At 43.8% G+C, this 26,583-nt stretch overlaps 1 protein-coding gene across 3 annotated transcripts in view; it reads right to left on the bottom strand.

Moving 5' to 3' along the window:
* The window catches only part of swt1 (SWT1 RNA endoribonuclease homolog), a 35,344-nt gene extending 8,955 nt beyond the window's left edge, over positions 1–26,389 (bottom strand). The window contains exons 1-15 of one of the 3 annotated variants that reach the window (XM_029708062.1): positions 26,219–26,389; positions 25,479–25,589; positions 24,752–25,369; positions 23,894–24,583; positions 23,658–23,787; positions 23,351–23,455; positions 22,842–23,033; positions 22,444–22,537; positions 21,698–22,109; positions 20,863–21,001; positions 19,030–19,178; positions 18,671–18,828; positions 18,340–18,486; positions 9,916–9,982; positions 9,606–9,673 (exon numbers count right to left, since the gene is read on the bottom strand). In XM_029708062.1, coding sequence (XP_029563922.1) covers positions 9,606–9,673; positions 9,916–9,982; positions 18,340–18,486; positions 18,671–18,828; positions 19,030–19,178; positions 20,863–21,001; positions 21,698–22,109; positions 22,444–22,537; positions 22,842–23,033; positions 23,351–23,455; positions 23,658–23,787; positions 23,894–24,583; positions 24,752–25,369; positions 25,479–25,556 — 3,047 coding nt within the window. In that variant the 5' untranslated portion in view covers positions 25,557–25,589; positions 26,219–26,389. Of the gene's footprint in view, positions 1–9,605; positions 9,674–9,915; positions 9,983–18,339; positions 18,487–18,670; positions 18,829–19,029; positions 19,179–20,862; positions 21,002–21,697; positions 22,110–22,443; positions 22,538–22,841; positions 23,034–23,350; positions 23,456–23,657; positions 23,788–23,893; positions 25,370–25,478; positions 25,590–26,218 lie in introns of all 3 variants that reach the window. The other 2 variants (XM_029708060.1, XM_029708061.1) reach the window with 2 other exon arrangements.
* Between the last annotated feature and the right edge of the window lie 194 nt (positions 26,390–26,583).

The following is a 26,583-nucleotide window of genomic DNA, read 5'->3' as shown; positions in this document are numbered from 1 at the left end:
GTGATGGCCACTCCAATACCTTTACCTTGACCATTTTGCCACAAATTTGGAAGATGCTTGGGGTCATTGTCCATTTGGAAGACCCATTTGCGACCAAGCTTTAACTTCCTGACTGATGTCTTGAGATGTTGCTTCAATATATCCACATCATTTTCCTCCCTCATGATGCCATCTATTTTGTGAAGTGCACCAGTCACTCCTGCAGCAAAGCACCCCCACAACATGATGCTGCCACCCCTGTGCTTACACGGTTGGGATGGTGTTCTTCGGCTTGCAAGCCTCCCCCTTTTTCCTCCCAACATAACGATGGTCATTATGGCCAAACAGTTATATTTTTGTTTCATCAGACCAGAGGACATTTCTCCAAAAAGTACGACCTTTGTCCCAATGTGCAGTTGCAAACCGCAGTCTGGCTTTTTTATGGTGGTTTTGGGGCAGTGGCTTCTTCCTTGCTGAGCGGCCTTTCAGGTTATGTCGATATAGGACTCGTTTTACTGTGGATATAGATACTTTTGCACCGGTTTCCTCCAGCATCTTCACAAGGTCTGCTGTTGTTCTGGGATTGATTTGCACTTTTCGCACCAAAGTACATTCATCTCTAGGAGACAGAACGCGTCTCCTTCCTGAGCGGTATGACAGCTGCGTGGTCCCATGGTGTTTATACTTGCGTACTATTGTTTGTACAGATGAACGTGGTACCTTCAGGCACTTGGAAATTGCTCCCAAGGATGAACCAGACTTGTGGAGGTCTACAATTATTTTTCTGAGGTCTTGGCTGATTTCTTTTGATTTTCCCATGATGTCAAGCAAAGAGGCACTGAGTTTGAAGGTAGGCCTTGAAATACATCCACAGGTACACCTCCAATTGACTCAAATGATGTCAATTAACCTATCAGAAGCTTCTAAAGTCATGACATAATTTTCTGGAATTTCCCAAGCTGTTTAAAAGCACAGTCAACTTCTGACCCACTGGAGTTGTGAAACAGTGAATTATAAGTGAAATAATCTGTCTGTAAACAATTGTTGGAAAAATGACTTGTGTCATGCACAAAGTAGATGTCCTAACCAACTTGCCAAAACTATAGTTTGTTAACAAGAAATTTGTGGAGTGGTTGAAAAATGAGTTTTAATGACTCCAACCTAAGTGTATGTAAACTTCCGACTTAAACTTAAATTGTAAGGTCCCGTAGTCGAGCAGTGAATTTCAAACCAAGATTCAACCACACAGACCAGGGAGGTTTTTCAATCCCTCGCAAATAAGGGCAACTATTGGTAGATGGGTAAAAGTAAAAATAAAGCAGACATTGAATATCCCTTTGAATATGGTTAAATTATTAACTACACTTTGGATGGTGTATCAGTGCACCCAGTCACTACAAAGATACAGGCGTCCTTCCTAACTCAGTTGCCGAAGAGGAAGGAAACCGCTCAGGGATTTCATGATGAGGCCAATGGTGACTTTAAAACAGTTACGGAGTTGAATGGCTGTGATAAGAGAAAACTGAGGATGGATCAACAACATTGTAGTTACTCCACAATACTAACCTAATTGACAGAGTGAAAAGATGACTATACAGAAGAAAAAAAATGCATCCAGGCACTAAAGTAATACTGCAAAAAATGTGGCAAAGCAATTCACTTTTTGTCCTGAATACAAAGTGTTGTATTTGACTTGCCCCAAACATATTACTGAGTACCACTCTCCATATTTTCAAGCATAGTGGTGGCTGCATCATGTTATGGGTATGCTTGTAATCGTTAAGGACTCGGGAGTTTCTCAGGATAAAAACGGAATGGAGCTAAGCACAGGCAAAATCCTAGAAGAAAACTTGGTTCAGTTTGCTTTCCACAAGACACTGGGAGATTAATTCACTTTTGACTTAAATATATCTATGGCAAGACGTGAACATGGCTGTCTAGCAATGATCAACAACTAATTTGACAGAGCTTGAAGAATTAAAAAAATAATGGGCAAATTCACAACCCCAGGCGTGGAAAGCTCTTGGAGACCCTGCATTGCATTTTCAATTGATTTGCTAAAATTTCTAAAAACATGTTTTCACTATGTCATTATGGGGTATTGTGTGTAGATTAATGATTTTTTAAATGGATTTAATCCATTTTGAATTCAGGCTGTAACACAACATAATGTGGAATAAGTCAAGGGGTGTGAATACTTTCTGAAGGCACCATACGTAATGTGTGCAAACCAAATAGAAACTTGGTAACACTCACGCTGATCTAAAACAGAAAATACACTACATGACCAAAAGTATGTGGACACCTGCTCGTCAAACCAAAATCATGGGCATTAACATGGAGTTGTTCCCCTCTTTGCTGCTATAATAGCCTCCACTCTTCTGGGAAGACTTTCCACTGATGGAACATTGCTGCGGGGACTTCCATTCAGCCACAAAAACAGAGAGTCGGGCACTGATGTTGGGCGATTAGGCCTTGCTTGCAGTCGGCGTTCCAATTCATCCCAAAGGTGTTCGATGGGGTTGAGGTCAGGCCGCTGTGCAGGCCAATCAAGTTCTTCCACACCGATCTCGACAAAGCATTTCTATATGGACCTTGCTTTGTGCACGGGGGCATTGTCATGCTGAAACAGGAAAGGGCCTTCCCTAAACTGTTGCCACAAAGTTGGAAGCACAGAATCATCTAGAATGTCATTGTATGCTGTATCTCTAGGATTTCCCTTCACTGGAACTAAGGGACCTAGTCCGGACCATGAAAAACAGCCCCAGACCACCTCCACCAAACTTTACAGTTGGCACTATGCATTGGGGCAGGTAGCATTGTCCTGGCATCCAAACACAGATTCGTCCAGGACAACTTCACCGCATCAAAGGGACGATGGACAGGGCCATGTACCGTCAAATCTTGGGTGAGAACCTCCTTCCCTCAGCCAGGGTAGTGAAAATGGGTCGTGGATGGGTATTCCAGCATGACAATGACCCAAAACACATGGCCAAGGCAACAAAGGAGTGGCTCAAGAAGAAGCACATTAAGGTCCTGGAGTGGCCTAGCCAGTCTCCAGACCTTAATCCCACAGAAAATCTGTGGATGGAGGTGAAGGTTCGAGTTGCCAAACGTCAGCCTTGAAACCTTAATGACTTGGAGAAGATCTGCAAAGAGGAGTGGGACAAAATCCCTCCTGAGATGTGTGCAAACCTGATGGCCAACTACAAGAAACGTCTGACCTCTGTGATTGCCAACAAGGGTTTTGCCACCAAGTACTAAGTCATGTTTTGCAGAGGGGTCAAATACTTATTTCCCTCAATAAAATGCAAATCATTTTCTAACATTTTTGACATCCGTTTTTCTGGATTTTTTTGTTGTTATTCTGTCTCTCACTGTTCAAATAAACCTACCATTAAAATTATAGACTGATCATTTCTTTGTCAGTGGGCAAACGTACAAAATCAACTTTTTTCCCCTCACTGTATGTAAACTTCTGACTTCAACTGTATTAGCTCAATTACCTCGACTAACCGGTGCCCTGCACCGGTACCCCTGTATATAGCCTCGCTTGTTATTTAACTGCTGCTGTTTAATTATCTGTTACTTTTATTTTCTACTTAAAGCTTTTATTTTTTTTCTTAACTTCTCAAAGCATTGTTGATTAAGAGATTGGAAGTAAGCATGTCACTGTAAGGTCTACACCGGTTGTATTCGGCGCATGTGACAAATACAAATTGATTTGTTTTGAGTTAAACTTCGACAATGTCTTTTTGCCTCCGTGGATTGACGTTAACTTTTTCTGCCAGTTCCCAAAAGCATTATTTGGCAATTGGCTGTGTAGGCTATTTAGTGCCTTACAGGTAAGCCCTAAAGTTTAAGCTTATGCACAAATACCAGATAGCCTAAAATAATTCAAGAAAAACCTTATTGTAGCCTATATAAATTGCACAATAAATATACATTACCAGTCAAAAGCTTTGACACGTACTCATTCAAGGGTTTTTCTTTATTTTTAATATTTTCTACATTGTAGAATAATAGTGAAGACATCAAAACTATGAAATAACATATGGATTCATGTGGTAACCAAACAAGTGTTAAACAAATCAAAATGTTTCATATTTCACATTCTTCAAAGTAACCACCCTTTGCCTTGATGACAGCTTTGCACACTCTTGGCATTCTCTCAACCAGCTTCATGAGGTAGTCACCTGGAATGCATTTCAGGGCTCTCGAGGGTGGTGCGGTCTGCACAAAGCATCACCGGGGGCAAACTCCCTGCCCTCCTACAGCACCCAATGTCACAGGAAGGCCAAAAAGATCATCAAGGACAACAACCACCCAAGGCACTGCCTGTCACCCCGCTATCATCCAGAAGGCAAGGTCAGTACAGGTGCATCAAAGCTGGGACCGAGAGACTGAAAAACAACTTCTATCTCAAGGCCATCAGGCTGTTAAACAGCCATCACTATCACAGACAGGCTGCAGCCTACATACACATACTTTAAATCATTGGCCACTTTCATTAAAGGAACACTAGTCACTTTAATAATGTTTACATATCTTGCATTACTCATCTCATGTATATATATATATATATATATATATATATATATATATATATATATATATATATATATATACACACTGTATTCTATACTATCTACTGTAGCTCAGTCTATGCCACTCTGACATTGCCCGTCCATATATTTATATATTCTTAATTCCAATCCTTTACTTAGTGTGTATTAGGTATTTGTTGTAATATCTAAAAATGTCACTTGTTAGATATAGCTGCACTGTCAGAACTAGAAGCACAAGCATTTTTCTATAACCACAATAACATCTGCTAAACATGTGTGTGTGACAAATAACATTTAATTTGAAGGTGTGCCTTGTTAAAAGTTAATTTGTGGAATGTCTTTCCTTCTTAATGCATTTGAGCCAATCAGTTGGGTTGTGACATGGTAGGGGTGGTATACAGAAGTTAGTCCTATTTGGTAAAATACCAAGTCCATATTATGGCAAAAAGAGCTCAAATAAGCAAAGAGAAACGATAGTCCATCATTACTTTAAGACATGAAGGTCTGTCAATCTGGACATTTTAAGAAGTTTGAACATTTCTTCAAGTGCAGTTGCGAAAACCCTCAAGCGCTTCGATGAAACTGGCTCGCATGAGGACCGCCACAGGAAAGGAAGACCCAGAGTTACCTCTGCTGCAGAGGATAAGCTCTTTAGAGTTACCAGCTTCAGAAATTGCAGACCAAATAAATGCTTTACAGAGCTCAAGTAACTGATACATCTCAACATCAACTGTTCAGAAGAGACTGCGTGACTCAGGCCTTAAGGTCTAATTGCTGCAAAGAAACCACTATTAAAAGGACACCAATAAGAAGAAGACTTGCTTGGGCCAAGAAACACAAGCTAAGAAACACAAGCAATGGACATTAGACAAGAGGAAATCTGTCATTTGTTCTGATGAGTCCACTTGTTAGATACTGCGCTTGAAGAAATGTTTGGTTCCAGACGCCGTGTCTGTGAACGGATGATCTCCGCATGTGTGGTTCCCAACGTGAAGCATGGAGGTGGTGTGATGGTGCTTTGCTGGTGACACTGTCTGATTTATTTAGAACTCAAGGCACACTTAACCAGCATGGCTACCACAGCATTCTGCAGCGATACGCCATCCCATCTGGTTTGCGCTTATTTATCTTATTTTACCTTTATTTAACTAGGCAGGTCAGTTGACCCAATACACCTCCAGGCTGTGTAAGGGCTATGTGACCAAGAAGGATAGTGATGGAGTGCTGCATCAGATGACCTGGCCTCCACAATCACCCGACCTCAACCCAATTGAGATGGTTTGGGATGAGTTGGACCGCAGAGTGAAGGAAAAGCAGCCAACAAGTGCTCAGCATACGTGTGAACTCCTTTAAGACTGTTGGAAAGACAATCCAGGTGAAGCTGGTTGAGAGAATGCCAAGAGTGTGCAAAGCTGTCATCAAGGCAAAGAGTGATTACTTTGAGGAATCTAAAATTTATTTTCATTTAACACTTTTTTGGTTACTACATGATTCCATATGCGTTATATCATAGTTGATGTCTTCACTATTATTCTACAATGTAGAAAATAGTAACTAGTAATAGTAACTGACTGGTACTGTACATTTGATATTTGAATCTATTATTTCTCTTTATTCAACCCGCTCGTAACCCAACATTTAAAATTACCCTAAAACCGTCCACCCTGCGGATATAACCGTGAGGACTACGGGTTATGAGTCAACCCGTGCATCACTAACAAGTAAATGCCGCTTTGCCATTCTTGGGTAGCGGAATGACTTTGGCTTCCATCCAGGTCTGAGGACAAACACTTTCCTCTAGGCTCAGATTAAAGCAACACCTCCCCCATAAGCATTCCTGTCTCCTTTGTAGATGTTATATCCTTGTATGGCAACTGTTGTATCAAAGGAATTATCTAAACGAGATCAGAAATGGCTAATTTATTAATGTTGTTATCTGATGTTAGCAAGTTATTGATTTCATGAACCTTATTTCTAAGGCTACATATATTAATGTGCTTTTTCTGGGTAGCTCATCAGAGATAGCCATAATCCCATTTTACAGTCATAAGAATTCCAGAAAAAGGGTTAGGGGGACGGTTTGGGATGGCTGGCACGACGACTAGAATGGCTGGCATGGCAATCAGGGTTGTGATAGTTCCACTGGGAGGGAGGTGATTGTGATGTCACAATGAGGTGAAACTAGACTCCCAGCCCCATGCATCCGCTACCATTGAAAATGATAATAACATAATGGGTAGTCTGGCAGCCATTTTGGGTGTACCCATGCCAGGAAGTTAAAGCAGGAAGTGTGCCCTTCAATCTGTGCTGTGATTTGTTGAGTCAACTCAACTGACATTACAAAAGATACATTACATTGCATGAACCACATCAGTTAGCATCATTTGAATGAACATTCTACATTACCATGGCAACCCAGCATCAGTTGATAGAACATTCCAAAATATAATGGAAAGCCATTGGGAGTTCACCGGTCAATTTTCAGGGTTGGAGCTTCCAAGCCCGTTCAATTCATTCTTATTTCTAAATTGCATTCGAAAAGTATTCAGACCCCTTCACACATGTTTTTACGTTACAGCCTTATTCTAAAATTGATTCAATAGTTTTTTATCCTCATCAATCTACACACAATACCCCATATATGGCAAAGCAAAAACAGGTTTGTAGAACTTTTTTGCCAATTTATAAAAAGCCTGTTTCCATTGCTCATCCTTGAGATGTTTCTACAACTTGATTGAAGTCCACCTGTGGAAATTTCAATTGATTGGACATGATTTGGAAAGGCACACACCTGTCTATATAAGGTCCCACAGTTGACAGTGTGTCAGAGCAAAAACCAAGTCATGAGTTTGAAGGAATTGTCCGTAGAGCTCCGAGACAGGATTGTGTCGAGGCACAGATCTGGGGAAGGGTACCAAAACATTTCTGCAGCATTGAAGGTCCCAAGAATATCCATCATTCACATCCATCATTCTTAAATGGAAGAAATTTGGAACCACCAAGACTCTTCCTAGGGCTGGCCACTAGGCCAAACTGAGCAATCGGGGGAGAAGGGCCTTGGTCAGGGAGGTGACCAAGAACCCTATGGTCACTCTGACAGAGCTCTGGAGTTCCTCTGTGGAGATGCCAAGCTGATTGGGCTGGAGTTGGGCTGGAGTTCCTCTGTGGAGATGAGAGAACCTTCCAGAAGGACAACCATCTCTGCAGCACTCCACCAATCAGACCTTTATGGTAGAGTGGTAAAAGGTACAACAGTTTAAAAAATATATATATTTCACCTTTATTTAACCAGGTAAGCTAGTTGAGAACAAGTTCTCATTTACAACTGCGACCTGACAGTCCGCTTGGAGTTTGCCAAAAGGACCCTAAAAAAGGACTCTCAGACCATGAGGAGCACAATTCTCTTGTCTGATGAAGCCAAGATTGAATTACTTGGCCTGAATGCCAAGCGTCACGTCTGGAGGAATCCTGGCACCATCCCTATGGTGAAGCATGGTGGTGGCAGCATCATGCTGTGGGGATGTTTTTCAGCGGCAGGGACTGGGTGACTAGTCAGGATCGAGGGAAAGACAAACGGAGCAAAGTACAGAGAGATCCTTAATGAAAACCTGCTCCAGAGCGCTCAAGACCTCAGACTGGGGCTAAGGTTCACCTGCCAACAGAACAACGATCCTAAGCACACAGCCAAGACAACGCAGGAATGGCTTTGGGACAAGTCTCTGAATGTCTTTGAGTGGCCCAGCCAGAACCCGGACTTGAACTCCATCGAACATCTCTGGAGAGACCTGAAAATAGCTGTGCAGCGACACTCCCCATCCAACCTGACAGAGCTTGAGAGGATCTGCAGTGAAGAATGGGACAAACTCCCCAAATACAGGTGTGCCAAGCTTGTAGTCATCCCCAAGAAGACTCTAGGCTGTAATTACTGCCAAAGATGCTTCAACAAAGTACTGAGTAAAGGGTCTGAATACTTATGTAAATGAGGTAGGTTAAATAAGGTATGCTTTGTCATTATGGGTAGTTGTGTGTGGATTAATGGGAAAAAAACCAGTGTAATCCATTTTAGAATACGTCTGTAACGTAACAAAATGTGTTAAAAGTCAAGGGGTCTGAATACTTTCTGAATGCACTGCATGTCAGAGACCTGCCTCGGCATGCTATCATCAAAGACACTACTACACATGAGTGGGCTAGACCAGTGGTTCCCAAACAGGGGTCCTAGGCATATCTAAACGGGGTACTTGAGAAGACTGGTAAAATGCACACAAGGGAGTACTTCAGCGGTACTCCGAGCAGAGCAAAATTCAGTTTGGGGCACAGTAACCAAACAAGGTTGGGAACAACTGAACTAGACCACCCTGGTTACTCGCTGGATATCTTGTTAACGAGAACGTTTATCCTCACTGGAAGGTCATTCTCCACTCTCCCAGGTATATTGGTGTTATTGTGGGAGGTCATTCTCCACCCTCCCAGGTATATTGGTGCTATTGTGGGAGGTCATTCTCCACTCTCCCAGGTATATTGGTGTTATTGTGGGAGGTCATTCTCCACTCTCCCAGGTATATTGGTGTTATTGTGGGAGGTCATTCTCCACTCTCCCAGGTATATTGGTGTTATTGTGGGAGGTCATTCTCCACCCTCCCAGGTATATTGGTGCTATTGTGGGAGGTCATTCTCCACCCTCCCAGGTATATTGGTGCTATTGTGGGAGGTCATTCTCCACCCTCCCAGGTATATTGGTGCTATTGTGGGAGGTCATTCTCCACCCTCCCAGGTATATTGGTGTTATTGTGGGAGGTCATTCTCCACCCTCCCAGGTATATTGGTGTTATTGTGGGAGGTCATTCTCCACCCTCCCAGGTATATTGGTGTTATTGTGGGAGGTCATTCTCCACTCTCCCAGGTATATTGGTGTTATTGTGGGAGGTCATTCTCCACTCTCCCAGGTATATTGGTGTTATTGTGGGAGGTCATTCTCCACTCTCCCAGGTGTATTGGTGTGACAAAGCCAATTGTGCGTATGTGAGTGTAGTTGTGTATGTTTGTGTCTCCACCCACCTGTACTCGTGCTGTGAGAGACAGTCCAACAGGTCTTTGGCAGTGAACCTGGGCTCCATGGCAGCAATCTAAAGCACAAGTCACTTACAGTATTAAGATCCAGCCCATTCAGCTTGGCAGTACATGTGATGTAACATTGCAATACTATTAACATTTAGAATGAATGAATCCTACAATGTCCATGTGGACGACAAACCTTCATTCAACCTATCAAAAGATCTGTGCGTATGAGCTGGAAAGCTGAAACATGAATGATCTCAGATGAGGTGTGACCACCAGACAGAGGTTACTAGGAGTTAGAAATACTAACCTCACTGGAGTGGATGAAGGAGAGGAGAGCCTGGGCATCTTCTAGACAGCTGTCTGTTGACAGAACCCTACAAAACAGCCAGGGTCTGATTAGTGAGGGACACATCACACACTGTCATTAAGTAACAGAGGAAACATCACACACTGTCATTAAGTAACAGAGGAAACATCACACACTGTCATTAAGTAACAGAGGAAACATCACACACTGTCATTAAGTAACAGAGGAAATGGACTAGGGAAAATTAAGTGATAGAAGGGGTAATTAAAATACTTCGAGACTGTAGTGTAAATATGGAGAGAGAGAAAGATGGACAAAGCGAGATGGAGAGAGAAAGATGGACAAAGCGAGATGGAGAGAGAAAGGTGGACAAAGCGAGATGGAGAGAGAAAGGTGGACAAAGCGAGATGGAGAGAGAAAGGTGGACAAAGCGAGATGGAGAGAGAAAGGTGGACAAAGCGAGATGGAGAGAGAAAGGTGGACAAAGCGAGATGGAGAGAGAAAGGTGGACAAAGCGAGATGGAGAGAGAAAGGTGGACAAAGCGAGATGGAGAGAGAAAGGTGGACAAAGCGAGATGGAGAGAGAAAGATGGACAAAGCGAGATGGAGAGAGAAAGGTGGACAAAGCGAGATGGAGAGAGAAAGGTGGACAAAGCGAGATGGAGAGAGAAAGATGGACAAAGCGAGATGGAGAGAGAAAGATGGACAAAGCGAGATGGAGAGAGAAAGATGGACAAAGCGAGATGGAGAGAGAAAGGTGGACAAAGCGAGATGGAGAGAGAAAGGTGGACAAAGCGAGATGGAGAGAGAAAGGTGGACAAAGCGAGATGGAGAGAGAAAGGTGGACAAAGCGAGATGGAGAGAGAAAGGTGGACAAAGCGAGATGGAGAGAGAAAGGTGGACAAAGCGAGATGGAGAGAGAAAGGTGGACAAAGCGAGATGGAGAGAGAAAGGTGGACAAAGCGAGATGGAGAGAGAAAGGTGGACAAAGCGAGATGGAGAGAGAAAGGTGGACAAAGCGAGATGGAGAGAGAAAGATGGACAAAGCGAGATGGAGAGAGAAAGATGGACAAAGCGAGATGGAGAGAGAAAGATGGACAAAGCGAGATGGAGAGAGAAAGATGGACAAAGCGAGATGGAGAGAGAAAGGTGGACAAAGCGAGATGGAGAGAGAAAGGTGGACAAAGCGAGATGGAGAGAGAAAGGTGGACAAAGCGAGATGGAGAGAGAAAGGTGGACAAAGCGAGATGGAGAGAGAAAGGTGGACAAAGCGAGATGGAGAGAGAAAGGTGGACAAAGCGAGATGGAGAGAGAAAGGTGGACAAAGCGAGATGGAGAGAGAAAGGTGGACAAAGCGAGATGGAGAGAGAAAGGTGGACAAAGCGAGATGGAGAGAGAAAGATGGACAAAGCGAGATGGAGAGAGAAAGGTGGACAAAGCGAGATGGAGAGAGAAAGGTGGACAAAGCGAGATGGAGAGAGAAAGGTGGACAAAGCGAGATGGAGAGAGAAAGATGGACAAAGCGAGATGGAGAGAGAAAGATGGACAAAGCGAGATGGAGAGAGAAAGATGGACAAAGCGAGATGGAGAGAGAAAGGTGGACAAAGCGAGATGGAGAGAGAAAGATGGACAAAGCGAGATGGAGAGAGAAAGGTGGACAAAGCGAGATGGAGAGAGAAAGGTGGACAAGCGAGATGGAGAGAGAAAGATGGACAAAGCGAGATGGAGAGAGAAAGGTGGACAAAGCGAGATGGAGAGAGAAAGGTGGACAAAGCGAGATGGAGAGAGAAAGGTGGACAAAGCGAGATGGAGAGAGAAAGGTGGACAAAGCGAGATGGAGAGAGAAAGGTGGACAAAGCGAGATGGAGAGAGAAAGATGGACAAAGCGAGATGGAGAGAGAAAGATGGACAAAGCGAGATGGAGAGAGAAAGATGGACAAAGCGAGATGGAGAGAGAAAGATGGACAAAGGGAGATGGAGAGAGAAAGATGGACAAAGCGAGATGGAGAGAGAAAGGTGGACAAAGCGAGATGGAGAGAGAAAGGTGGACAAAGCGAGATGGAGAGAGAAAGGTGGACAAAGCGAGATGGAGAGAGAAAGGTGGACAAAGCGAGATGGAGAGAGAAAGATGGACAAAGCGAGATGGAGAGAGAAAGATGGACAAAGCGAGATGGAGAGAGAAAGATGGACAAAGCGAGATGGAGAGAGAGAGATGGACAAAGCGAGATGGAGAGAGAGAGATGGACAAAGCGAGATGGAGAGAGAGAGATGGACAAAGCGAGATGGAGAGAGAGAGATGGACAAAACGAGATGGAGAGAGAAAGGTGGACAAAGCGAGATGGAGAGAGAAAGGTGGACAAAGCGAGATGGAGAGAGAAAGATGGACAAAGCGAGATGGAGAGAGAAAGATGGACAAAGCGAGATGGAGAGAGAAAGATGGACAAAGCGAGATGGAGAGAGAAAGGTGGACAAAGCGAGATGGAGAGAGAAAGGTGGACAAAGCGAGATGGAGAGAGAAAGATGGACAAAGCGAGATGGAGAGAGAAAGATGGACAAAGCGAGATGGAGAGAGAAAGATGGACAAAGCGAGATGGAGAGAGAAAGATGGACAAAGCGAGATGGAGAGAGAAAGATGGACAAAGCGAGATGGAGAGAGAAAGATGGACAAAGCGAGATGGAGAGAGAAAGGTGGACAAAGCGAGATGGAGAGAGAAAGGTGGACAAAGCGAGATGGAGAGAGAAAGGTGGACAAAGCGAGATGGAGAGAGAAAGATGGACAAAGCGAGATGGAGAGAGAAAGATGGACAAAGCGAGATGGAGAGAGAAAGATGGACAAAGCGAGATGGAGAGAGAAAGATGGACAAAGCGAGATGGAGAGAGAAAGATGGACAAAGCGAGATGGAGAGAGAAAGATGGACAAAGCGAGATGGAGAGAGAAAGATGGACAAAGCGAGATGGAGAGAGAAAGATGGACAAAGCGAGATGGAGAGAGAAAGATGGACAAAGCGAGATGGAGAGAGAAAGATGGACAAAGCGAGATGGAGAGAGAAAGATGGACAAAGCGAGATGGAGAGAGAAAGATGGACAAAGCGAGATGGAGAGAGAAAGATGGACAAAGCGAGATGGAGAGAGAAAGGTTGCCATGGAAAAGGGTATCCAGTGGAGAACAAACACCATTGTAAATACAACCTATATCTTTATTTATTTTCCCTTTTGAACTTCAACTATTTGCACATTGTTACTACATTAACAATAATATAACATTTGAAATGTCTATATTCTTTTAAAACTGTTGTAATGTTTACTGTACATTTGTTATTGTCTATTTCACTTGCTTTGGAAATGTAAACGTATGTTTCCCATGCCAATGCAGCACCTTTTGAATTGAGAGAGAGACAGAGAGATGGTGGAGGGAGAGGAAGGAAAGTCATTTCAGCAGGCTAGATCTGTCTGCATTATACATATTTTCTCCCGGCAGGGACTTGGGGGGGGTTATGGGCTGTGATGATGCGTCACTGCTAGCTACTGTAAGAGGTACTGTCTGTCTGTCTCCTAGGTAACCACATAGGAGCAGCTTCAACACACACACACACACACACACACACACCTCATCCACACACACACACACACACACACACACACACACACACACACACACACACACACACACACACACACACACCCCCTCATCCAAACTTCCTACAAATGGGCATACATGAAAGTCATCTTCATTTTTGGGATTAAGAACGTGACTAAGCAAGATGAGGTACATTGCTACGAGGCTTGTCTGTTCCATTTCTAACCAACCACCTGTTCTGCCTAACGTGTACAGTACAGAAATACCATGGGTTTTATTCAAATCAACATCATGTGCAGCAGGAAAGAAACAGACTTTCAGGGACTCAGAGGGCCCTGAACAAACTGGAACTACACATCAAACACACAGTTCCAACAATGAACTAAGCCTTAACAGGCTTTGAGAAATTGGGCACTGATCTGCATTCAAAAATTAGGTAGGTAGTGAAGAGGTGTTTAGGTAGGTAGTGAAGAGGTGTTTAGGTAGGTAGTGAAGAGGTGTTTAGGTAGGTAGTGAAGAGGTGTTTAGGTAGGTAGTGAAGAGGTGTTTAGATAGGTAGTGAAGAGGTGTTTAGATAGGTAGTGAAGAGGCATCCTAGAAGACGTGTGATAGATGCCTCATTGTGTGAGAAGTTATACAAAAACTATAGTGCCAAGTCATACAATACACTGTATTATTAGAACATAATGTGAATAACTTATAATATTCTGATATATTACAACTGTAACGTACAGTAGGCTGTGTGTGCTAATGAGAATTTGAGTGAGGTGTTAGATAAATGTAATGATTAATGAGCTCTAAAACACCAATCTGGGCCTTGTTTCCCAAAAGCATCTTAAAAGAGCCACTGAACACGCCGACTTGCACGAACGGTGCATTCAGAAAGTATTCAGACAACTTGACTTTTTCCCACATTTTGTTACATTACATCCTTATTCTAAAATGGATTACATTGAAACAATATACACACACAATACCCCATAATGACAAAGCAAAAACAGGTTTTTAGAAACGTTTGCAAATTTATACAAAAATAACATTTACATAAGTATTCAGACCCTTCACGCAGTACTTTATTGAAGCACCTTTGGCAGCGATTACAGCCTTGAGTCTTCTTGGGTATGACACTACAAGCTTGGCACACCTGTATCTAGGGAGTTTCTCCCATTTTTCTTTGCAGATCTCTTAAGCTCTGTCAGGTTGAATGGGGAGCATAGTTGCACAGCTATTTTCAGGTCTCTCCAGAGATGTTTGATCGGGTTCAAGTCTGGGCTCTGGCTGGGCCACTCAAGGACATTCAGAGACTTGTCCCAGAAGCCACTCCTGCATTGTTTTGATTGTGTGCTTAGGGTTGTTGTCCTGTTGGAAGTTGAACCGTCATCCCAGTCTGAGGTCCTGAGCGCTTATTTATTTTAGACAGGTCTACAGAAGCATGATATGAAGAAAAGTTAGTTTTTTTTTTGAAGAACAGAACAGCATACTCTGAGTTGTCCTTATGTTAGGCCCTGATCTGGCTATGCCATACTACTGTGGGCTACACTAGTTAATTTAGCAGACAAGAACGCCTTGGAATTCTAAGCAAATATTTTATATTATTTTATAGAATGAATACAATTGAGCAAAGCTGAATAAAATACAAAGGATATTTTCTCCAAACGATTTGAGGGAGTGCGCACATGCAGCTATTCTGTGTTGAGCGGTTAACAAAGAAATTAGTACTACTATATGCTTAATTTAGAGTTAATGTAACTTCAGTTGTTCTACAAAGGTTGGGCTACATATGTTTTGATTTTTAATACATTGTAAGGCTGCATGACGCAACTAATGATGTTTTTTAAAAAAATAGCTTGAAAGTCAGGGGCTCTGCTTTGTTTTTTGCGCAGGCTGTACACACTTCATCTGTCTCTCATTCACAATTTGACAAGCACTTGATAATGCCTCGAATTTAATGGCGGCATCCCCTTTGTGCGGCCATAATGCACCCTAAAGAAATCCATGCCTTTTGCGGCCAGTGGCCGTTGTTCCCTTCTCCCAGAGTGCAGTGTACACCGAAGCACCTCTCACTCACATGGCTCTCCATCACGTGATTGGGTATTACTCACAAGCTACAAGTGAAGACAGACACTGAGGATGCAACTGCATGCATATTGAAGATACTGGAAGAACTATCCACATTTACTTTGTCAGCCAACAAGATTAGGCCTAACAAACAGCAAAAGCACTAGCCTGTCAATCTACTATCCCCATTGTACAAAAGTTTACCTATTCTATTCTGTGAGAGAAATAAATATTCCAAGCAGTCTGGGACAGTTGTGGGATACGATAGATCCCAAATGAATGCAACCACTAGCATCAATCAAACAATTTTACGCAATAGATCAGAACGTTTAGCTTTAAATGTTAAACTATTAGGCTATTTCTTCACATTATAATCGCAGCAACGCGCACACGGCAGTAAGCTATAAGTGCGAATGTTCCATTAGCGGGAAAACACCATTATCAAATGTGACCGCAAATGCGATTATGTATGTAATGTTTTTATTATAAAAAGGTGCATTTTAATGGTGAAAATGATCTTCCCCAAACTTGAAACTCACACGCTGCTTCTAAATGCCAGTTAGGCTCTACACCCCTTGTAAAGCGGATTAATGTGCTTCATTTTAAGAAGTTATTTGGCCACAAATTGTGATACAAACCTTATCAAAACATATAGGCCTATGGGCAAGGCTACATGAGGTGTGCAACTATGATTCCAAACGTCGCAAAAAAATTGCATTGTTTCTTGCCTTCAAGCTGGGCATCATTCACAAGCGATAGGATAATATTGACACCAATCAGACTATTCTTGAATTAATCTTGTCTTTACATATACTAAATAATATATGTTTGAATTTTTTTATATTTAGAATGGAGCATTATCATGCACCTGTATCAAAACAGGCAGTGGGATAAAATACATGTCTTCTATACACTTAAATAACGAATGGAGGAGCTTTTCCCATGGTTCATTTTCATGCCAGTCAGGTAGGCTATACTCCTGTTATAAATATATGCAATGTGCTTAATATTAGGAAAGTTGAGAATTAAATATAGTAGGCCTAGCCTATAGAAAGCCTTTCGGCCCTCCTATTTTTATTAGAGGCCATCACTTTTCTCACGCAATTGCATAGCCTATAGAAATGTTGCGCAACATGAGCTCATGTGTACTCATGAAGTGTTTGATTAGAATTTAAATTACATTTGCATTGATGTCAGAGTGATTAGAGGGACAATAGAGTGCTGAGTACTAGGCAGTTAGCAAGTTTGGTAGGCTACTAATGACCAGCAGCCTGCATCAGAGCTTGGAGAAGTCTAATTACCGTGGCTAAACAATCACATGGAATTTGACTGCCTTCATGACCACCAGTAATACAGTCACAGCAAAAGCCCTATCTCTGACCACCGACAACAAAGTTGATTACAAATACAAAGTTGCCAATGTCTTTGCGATCGTTACATACAAGCGAAGGATAAACAGATGCTTCAAATGAAAAGATGACTGCATTGAAAGATAAACAGCCTACAGAGTATAGACTACATCGGCCTATATATTTCAATGATATTGAAATACATTATGTTCATTGAATTTAGTAAAAAAAATAATATATGTATAAATGCTATTTGTGATTTTTGCCTCAATATATTTCTTGATGTGTAGCCTAACGTGTGTAATGATGTTCCAAATCTTGATTCAGTGCATTATTATAGGGTAAGAATTACAATAAGCCGCATCAGTTTCTGCAGCCATAGGTGACAATATCGCTCTAGGAGCTGATCCGTCATCAGTGTTGTGAAATAATTCTAACATTAAGGAAAGATTTAAAAACTGGAGAAAGCTGACCCGAGTTAAATAAAGGCACACACCATTGGTTGGGTTCAAACTGAAACTACAATGAGGCAGAATGTTCATAGTTACTGTTGAAAGAGAAATGTCACAGAGTTCCTGACTGAGGGGACACCATACACCAACCAAACCGGACCCCCGTTTAAGGCTGTGTATGTGTGTGTTGGTGTATGTATGTGTTGGTGTATGTATGTGTTGGTGTATGTATGTGTTGGTGTATGTGTGCACAGCAGCATGCCTTACTTTCAATCCTATTCCCCAAATTCCCCAATTCTTGATGAAGGAGAAGCTAGCCAATGTGGTGGAAAACAAGGCGAGAACATTTGGCTGTCCAGGAGAAAGCCAGACTCTTTAAAACTAATAGAAACGTCACATTGAGCCATCAACCATAACATGAACGATTTCAGTGACCCCGTGACTGCTGGGATGATTCTTTTTTAATAACGTCATCACCATAGCAACCGTCAGTGACGTAATGTGAAAGTGTTACTGATTGCAGATTGCCTGCAGCCTCGCTATTATCTTCCCCTGGCCTGAATGGCAGTGAGTCTAGCAGAGAGGAGAGTGTGACACCAGAACGACAAGTCAAGACAGGAGCTCTACTGTGACGTCATCACGCTTGTCCCATTTCTGGGCAATTTGCAATCGCTCCTTCAAACACAGCCTTAGTGCTCTAGTCTGGAACAGGGGGGTGATTCAGCCTCATTGAATATGGTAAGGCTGAGTTTGGGGTGGTAGTGGTCACCAGTCCTGGTCCTAAGAGTTATAAGGTTTGCAGGTGTTTAAGGTGAGAGATATGCCAGGTATCTCACCTACTGTCAGAATGGAGGGAGTACAGTATGGTATAACTAACCTGGTAAATGCATGTAGCAGTTGTCTGACAGCAGTGGACAGTCTGTGCAGACAGACAGGAGAGAACTACTGTACTGTCAGAATGGAGCGAGTACTGTATGGTATAACTAACCTGGTAAAGGCCTGTAGCAGTTGTCTGACAGCAGTAGACAGTCTGTGCAGACAGGAGAGGGCGTCCTGGGGAAGGGGAGGACCCTCTACTGGCTGGTTGGTTTCTATGGCGCCCGGGTCAAAGCGGAGAGCGGCGAACACAGCAGAGCTGAACAAAGCACAATGACCTCTTACACTAACATATACTCACATTCATTCAGTAAATAACTGTCCCTTTAACAGGCACAATCTTTAGAATGCATGTTAGAAATACTAGTATTTAGGACCCTGCCTTCCCAACTATGGGCTAATCTCCACAGGTCCTAAACCTGAACTCCGTATCATCTGCTCACCTGATCCCACACACATTGTTCCATATGTTCTCAAACATCACCCACACTTCCTGGTGTGACACCTGAGCAGGGGTGGTCTGTTTCTCTTCCTCCTCCTCCTCCTCCTCCATGAGGGTGTCACCATCACAGGTGTGGGTCTCCTCTGAGACTTTCTCTGGCTACAAACCAAGATCAAGTTTCATTTATTTGCCATTTGTAAACAAGCACAAACATTGGAATGTCTCTTTAGACGAGAGCTCAATGGTAAAACTGTAAGAGATTTTAAGAAACGCACAAGAATACTGTACAAATAAGTTTGAACAACTTGGGTCCAAAACATAAAGAAAAAGTATTTGCCACCGTGTGACGTTGCAGCATACCTGAGGGACTATCCTCTGCAGCAGGGCGTTCAGGGAGGCGAGGGCCGGTCGGACACGCCCATCGTACTCTGACCTGCAGCCGAAGGCCTGCAGCAGATCTCTAGCCTCATACAGAGCCAGCGCTGTAGAGCTATGCTCTACTGATTTACCTAAGGAGAGAGACCAGAACGTCAGAGTACACACACATGATCACATGTAGTCAAGCATGGACATACATCAATGAGAAACACAGAGGCCAAATGTAAGCAACCCCACAGTTTGTCCTGACAGGACAGTAGTTATTTAACCAGAGCCAGTACGTCCTGACAGTACAGTAGTTATTTAACCAGAGCCAGTACGTCCTGACAGTACAGTAGTTATTTAACCAGAGCCAGTACGTCCTGACAGTACAGTAGTTATTTAACCAGAGCCAGTACGTCCTGACAGTACAGTAGTTATTTAACCAGAGCCAGTACGTCCTGACAGTACAGTAGTTATTTAACCAGAGCCAGTACGTCCTGACAGTACAGTAGTTATTTAACCAGAGCCAGTACGTCCTGACAGTACAGTAGTTATTTAACCAGAGCCAGTACGTCCTGACAGTACAGTAGTTATTTAACCAGAGCCAGTACGTCCTGACAGTACAGTAGTTATTTAACCAGAGCCAGTACGTCCTGACAGTACAGTAGTTATTTAACCAGAGCCAGTACGTCCTGACAGTACAGTAGTTATTTAACCAGAGCCAGTACGTCCTGACAGTACAGTAGTTATTTAACCAGAGCCAGTACGTCCTGACAGTACAGTAGTTATTTAACCAGAGCCAGTTTGTCCTGACAGTACAGTAGTTATTTAACCAGAGCCAGTTTGTCCTGACAGTACAGTAGTTATTTAACCAGAGCCAGTTTGTCCTGACAGTACAGTAGTTATTTAACCAGAGCCAGTACGTCCTGACAGGACAGTAGTTATTTAACCAGAGCCAGTTTGTCCTGACAGTACAGTAGTTATTTAACCAGAGCCAGTTTGTCCTGACAGTACAGTAGTTATTTAACCAGAGCCAGTACAGTTAATGGAGAATAGGAAGACTTGTAGGAATTAAAGGTGTGTGTGTGTGTGTGTGTCTGTTTATACCTAATGTCACTTCCCTTCCGTGCACATCCACCTACACACACGCACAAACACTACACAGAAACAGTAACACACTGCAGTAGTTTCCACTTCTGGATTCTTCGATACACACCGTTCATCCCTCCCTCCCTCTCAACTCTCTAAGTGTCCTGGCTGGTCGACCCAAGATTAGAATGGGGGGGGGGGGGTCATGCTAGAGAGAGTATGATGAACAGGGGAACACACACTCACACAACAGCTGCTAATGCAATACAACGACAAACAGAGCCAGGGCAACACTGAGCAACATGTTTAGTATGGCTACTGCAGTTAACCTCTCAGTCAGCATTTTGCTTCTGACACACTTCTCTGCAGAGCCTTATTCTGAATATAGTTCTGTAGAGCAGTAGGAGTGCCAGTGTAGGCAGTATAGCACTGTGCTTTAGCCAGGGGGAACTCTATTTGCAGCACAGTTCACTGGGCCCATATTAAGGGCTATCACCATTTATTTTTAGCATGCAAATGTACTAGTTTCCATAAAAGTGTTCAAAGTACACACACATTTTAAAGTGTTTTTTTCCCCATTATTTATAGTTTATTTGGATAATGTATAACAAAAACATAAGTCTCAGAAACGGAGAAAAGATGTGTTGCACTAAATAACAGCTCATTTACATTTGTAGTTCCCAAAGAGGGATATTGATTGCATTTTGAGAGTGCTGTAATCTGATAGATGTCATGGTTTCTCACCTGAGAAGAAGAAGTTGTGAAGGTTTTCCAGGGATTGCTGCAGATTTCGAGGGACGATGTTGCCAAAGACAGAGATCCAGTGTTTCTTGAAACACTGCAGAAGGCCTTCAAGAGTCCAGGGCGGTTTCAGATATACGATCTATCGTTTCCAAACAGAAATGTAGGTTACAAAATGATAGCCAACATCTGATCACTTTACGTAGTTCAAGCTTCCTCTGTATATACACTCCCATTCTTGTCTTTGGACACTGAGGCACATTTCTTTTTGGGGGGGGGCTCTATTCACAAGCATTTTATATTTGAGATAGAATGTTCATATTAGGTGACAGTAGAGAATGTCATCTTCTATTTGACAGTATTTTCCTATATATCCTTACACAAAATGACTATATCTTGTGACTATAAAAACTTGCACTTGTTTCGGAATATGTTTTGCCCAATAGGAATTTATTGATGAATGTCTTGTGCCATTTTAGAGTCACTTTTATTGCTAAATTGTTGGGACCACTGCAAAAAATATGACACCCACCCCCTCACTACCCTTACTACTACTGCTGATAAAAGTCAGAGGGGAAACACTGAGCACAATTCCACGTCTACAAATCTGCTCAATCCTTTCAGAGGCCAAGGCTGCATCCCAATTCTCCACACTTTTCTTGAAGTGTGCACTTGCACCCTCCCCATCATGGATTGAAAAGCATGGGACTGGGGTAAGCAACGGCTGGAGGGAGTTTCCATCAAATTAAAATCTATGACAGGGATTGTGCAAAACGTGGAGAGTCTGGACACAGCCGATTGGCTGATTTGGAATTGAACAGAAGATTGTGGAGTTTACCTCTGTCCACAGTTCTTCATAGGCTTCCTTCATCTCAATCTCCAGCACCCGAGACAGCACCTCCTTCAGACAGTCCTCCAGTACTGACACACAGCTGCTCAGCTCCCGGGCCTCTTCTGCAGCCTTCTTTCGCTTCTCTTCCATTTCCCTCTCTTTCCCTCCATCACTCCTGCTCTGTTCATTCTGCTGCTGGCCTGGGAAGGGGCTGGTTTTCTGGTGGTCACGGGTCTGGCTCGGGGTGCAGATGAGGGTTTGTGTCTGTGTGCTGACAGGGTTCTGTGTGTGGGGTTGGGTGGGGGTCAGGTTGTGGACACCAGGCGTTTTGAGCCTGTCTACCTCCTCCACCAGGTCAGCCTTACCGAAGGCCTTCACCCCACTCAGCAATGCCTTACTACACAGGTTCTTATCATTACTGTGGACACACACACACAATCAAATCAACCAGACAGAAAGATATTCCTACAAACGCACGTCACACACAGTGAGACAGAGTGAGTAAGTGTGAGAGTGTGAGTGTGTGTGTGTGTGTCTGCGACCAGACAGTGTGTAAAGGAAGTCTTAGTGAAATGAAGAAGTGAATACTGATGACAAGCAGTATCCCTTTCAAACAGCACCATATCACATACAGAACTATCTCCAGACAGACAGGCAGGCAGACAGAGGCACACACACACACACCTTTCCTGCATGTATCTGCAGAGGAAAGACAAGCAGACACTGCAGCAGGAGGGTGGGAGTGGACTCACGTGCAAAGGATGAGAGCACCCTCTGGGTAAAGACTCTGGTATTGCAGGCAGCACTGCAGCACTCTGTCGTCATTATTCTCAGCATTGAGTCCCTCTGTCAGAGAGAGAATGATAGAGAGAGAGGGGACAGGAGACATGCGTCATGACCATCACCTCAGCACTGAAGACAGAGAGGTGAACCTGCTTAGTTACTGCCGACAGGTCAGACAGAGTTTGGCAGAGGTTCTGCAGAAAGGGAGAGATTCTACTAGCGCGACTGTTCGTCATTGAAACAAGTAGTTTTGTGACGCTGCATGCACCGAGTTGAAATAGCACTCTGCTGCTATTGCCAGCAGGTGGCAATCCAGAGGAACTATTGTTCAGTCCGTGCCAATGGAGGGAATACATAGGGGACTCACGGCTGCTCTGAGAGGCCTGCTGCATGGACTGGCCCCAGAGTCGAGGCTCCTGGCTCTTCAGGCAGGTGTAGATGTAATGAACGGCAGGTGTGGCCAGGTGGGCTACAGAGCTGGACAGCCTCTTCCTGTTCTTCAGAGAGTCTAGCTCCTGTAGTACCACCCAGGGTACGAGCACTGTGGGGAGACCCAGAGCTGAGGGAGAGGAGGGGGAGGTGGAGGAGAGATGAGGGAGGAGAGATGAGGAAAGGTGGGTGAGAAGTAAGAGAGGTGGGAGAGGAGGAGGAGAGGTTTGGGAGGATGGCAGGAGAGGTGGGGGGGAAGAGAAGAAGAGGGGGAGAGGGGAGGAAGAGAGGTGGGGGAATAGGAGAAGGTTGAGGAAGAAGGGAGGAGGAGCAGGGAGATGAAGGAGAGTTGATCAAAAGGAGAACTGTGTTCTCTGAGTGATTGGAATTGGGGTAGTGGTATTTATTTAATCTAGTCATTTTTTAAACAGTGTCCCTTCCACACACCTCCAAGGCCGTGTGACCTCATCTTCTTGACAAAGTCTAGGTGACTGAGAAGGATGTTGGTGTCCAGGACAACGATCAGATCCTGCTGAAGATCCTCCTCTTTACCTACACAGGTGAGCAGAGAGCAGGGTTGTAATACTGAGTCCGTCCCCAATGGCCTTATGTGCATACTGAGGAGGAATGCACTGACGGAACAAACCTAATGTCTTATACACCTTCTATTAAAACACTTGGGTCACAGCATAGTGCCTCTGTGTAATTGTTTGGCTTGTATGTGTGGAGGGGTTGTTAGTGGTGGTTCTCTCACCGAGTGTGAATGTGATGCCCTCCTCTGATGGGTCGATGTCCATGCTGGTGAGTTCTCCATAGATCTCCACCACATTCAGCTCCAGCCTCTTCTCACTGCGGGCCAGATGGAGCTCCTCCACCAGCTGCATCTAACACACACAGAGGATGTGTTCACACACACACACACACCCCCACTGAACGCAAGCTTACAGACACACACATATCAATAATTGGTTATGATGTTGAGAAACCTACCTCTTGGTCATTATCATAGACTTCTATATAATCTTCAGGGGAAGTTGTTCTGTTACAGGGTGGTAATGTCATCCCTTGAGCTGAACTGGGCCATAATTCTTTACAACCTTTGGAAGATTCTGGAACCGTTTCACATTTGTGCTGCTTGTTTTTGTTCACAGCAGCAGACACACCACCTTTGGAGTTCAAAGATTTGGACACACTCCTTGGTGTCCAAAGTTTGGACGCACTTCCTGTCTGCTGAGAAAGCCTAGAAGCAGGAGACACCACCTTCACTCTAGCACTGATGGGTTTATTGTCGTTATTATCCTCCTGGTCACCCCCCCAGATGGCTCTATTAACTGGCAGTGGCACAAGTTTGGACTTTTTGGGGATCTTAAAATTGAGAGGCAGCTGAGGTTTGGGTAGCGGCATCTGTACCTCGGCACACGTGGACTTAGATGTCGCTGATGTTTTGGACAGATCAGAGACATTGCCCTGCTTTTGGGTGGTAGGTCTATGTCTTTCTGTATCTGAGATTTTCTCAAAGGTAGCGTTTTTAGTAGAGGTGGAGGACTGCTTTGTGGTGGTGTTGTTGTTAGAGGGAAGACTATAGGATTTTGCTCCACTCTTGTCCCGTTTAGCCTTTAAAACATCCTCCTTTTCTTCTTCAGATCTCCTCTTCACTAGCTTCCTCCTCTTCTCCCTCATCTCTTCAGCCAGTGACAGGGACAGTTGGGGGTCCTGGTAGCTCCTACCTTGGGAGGTGTGGTCCTTCCCAATGCCAGGCTTCTCCTCAGGTCTGGACCTCCTTTTCACCAGCGTCTTCCTCTGCTCCTTCAGCTGGGCCATGAGGGACCTGGGACTGGTCTCCCTCATCTCTTCAGCCAGTGACAGGGACAGTTGGGGGTCCTGGTAGCTCCTACCTTGGGAGGTGTGGTCCTTCCCAATGCCAAGCTTCTCCTCAGGTCTGGACCTCCTTTTCACCAGCGTCTTCGTCTGCTCCTTCAGCTGGGCCATGAGGGACCTGGGACTGGTCGCCAGTCTGCTCGAGGCTGTTTTGGAGGGGCTCTTGTCGGATGGCTTACTGGAGCTTCCCTGGGACGTAGGGATCTTCTCCACATTTTGGGACTGGGTCTTATTCGTGCTCAGACTGCTGACTGGTTTGGAAGACACCCTGTCTGCGGTCTTGACCCCGGTGGTAGCCGACCCATCCTGGCTGGGGCAACTCTTCCTCACAGAGCTGTCCTGAGGAAGGGTTCCAAGAGGACAGGCGTTTTTTCCCTCCGCTGCACCCTGCGAGGTTGTTTTCTCCAGTCTGTAGAGAGCTTTTTTGAACTCCCTGTCTTTCTTGTGACTGCTCCCTGCTGCACTATTCCCTGGGGTGGAGTGGCTAACTCTTTTCTCTCTCCCCCGTTTCTCCTCTGCAGAACAGCTGCCATGGTGCTTCCCCTCTGCACTACTACGTTTCTTGGTGCCCTTTTCCTTCTGTGACGACTGTTGGATTCAAGACAAAAAAAACACACCTTTAGCCTTGGTTAACACTCTTAGTAAGAGACGTAAGAGAAGACTCTGAGGTCGCATTAAATGTCAGCAAGCTCCTCACCTTACTGGAGGAAAAAGATAACTTATTTGTCTCCTTCTCCTTCTTCTCCTTCTTCTTCTTCTTGGACTTCTTTGACATCTTGGTAGAGAATTCCTGTTAAATAAGAGAAACCTATACAGAAAATTAACAAAATAGCAGCTGAGATGTTCTCTTCTTATAACAGAATCCTTAATTCAAAGAAAAATACAAGACAAATCATCTCTGAATCCAACTTCCAATGGAGACTGGAGTCAATGTTTTGACCTCACAGGGATACTTCATATCCCTGAGAGATACTTCAAGGTCTCTCATTGGCTAGCTACTTACGCAATGTTCCCCTGAAACTCGCAGTGATACAATGCAGTCTGAATGTAATTTGTGGGGAAGCATGGAGAAGAAACATGAGGCTAAGTGCTCAAATAGAGTTATGTGAATGTAGCTAGCTAACTGAATACATACCTAGTAAAATCAAGGTTATTGAATATTTACTTCACTGTATATAGCTAAGTCAGCTATCTTAGAATGAACTGGCAGTTACAGTAGAGTTGCACAGTAGTTAACGTTAGGAGATCCTATCTAGGTTAGCGAGCTAGCAATTGTTCCAAATCAACATCATCACGCGTGATATACTCACGACACTCATAATGAACTTACTGAATGTGTGCACAACACTGTTTTTTATCAAAATGTGATAAACTTCCATTGACAAATGCATTTAAATGAGATAAGAAGGTTTGCTAAAGCCCTACAAACACGCTTACCTTGGGCTCCTGAGTAGACCACTGTCAGAAAACATCCGTACACGTCAGATTGAACGGAAACAGAGGTTCTGGAGGATCATGGGATGTGTAGTTTCTAGACTTACATATTTGACGGTTCAGAAATGTGCATTTTTATATAGTGGACAAAAGTTAATATAAAGGATAGGAGATTCTTCATAACATATTTCTCATGTTTTGTTTAAAGGGCTAATCTGTTGAAACAATAGCAAATCGAACCTACCACTCTGTTTCGGTTAAAAGTTGAGGGATGGGGCTGGAGAAATGCAATCGCTCTCATATTCATAGACCAAGCTATGGTTGCAAGAACTGACCATCCATTATATTAATATTATAGTTTAACCATG

The sequence above is a fragment of the Salmo trutta genome, chromosome 22 (genome assembly GCF_901001165.1).
Source record: "Salmo trutta chromosome 22, fSalTru1.1, whole genome shotgun sequence".
NCBI lineage: Eukaryota > Metazoa > Chordata > Actinopteri > Salmoniformes > Salmonidae > Salmo > Salmo trutta.
Note: the sequence above shows the minus strand (reverse complement) of the source record. Positions and strands in the feature narration are given on the sequence as shown.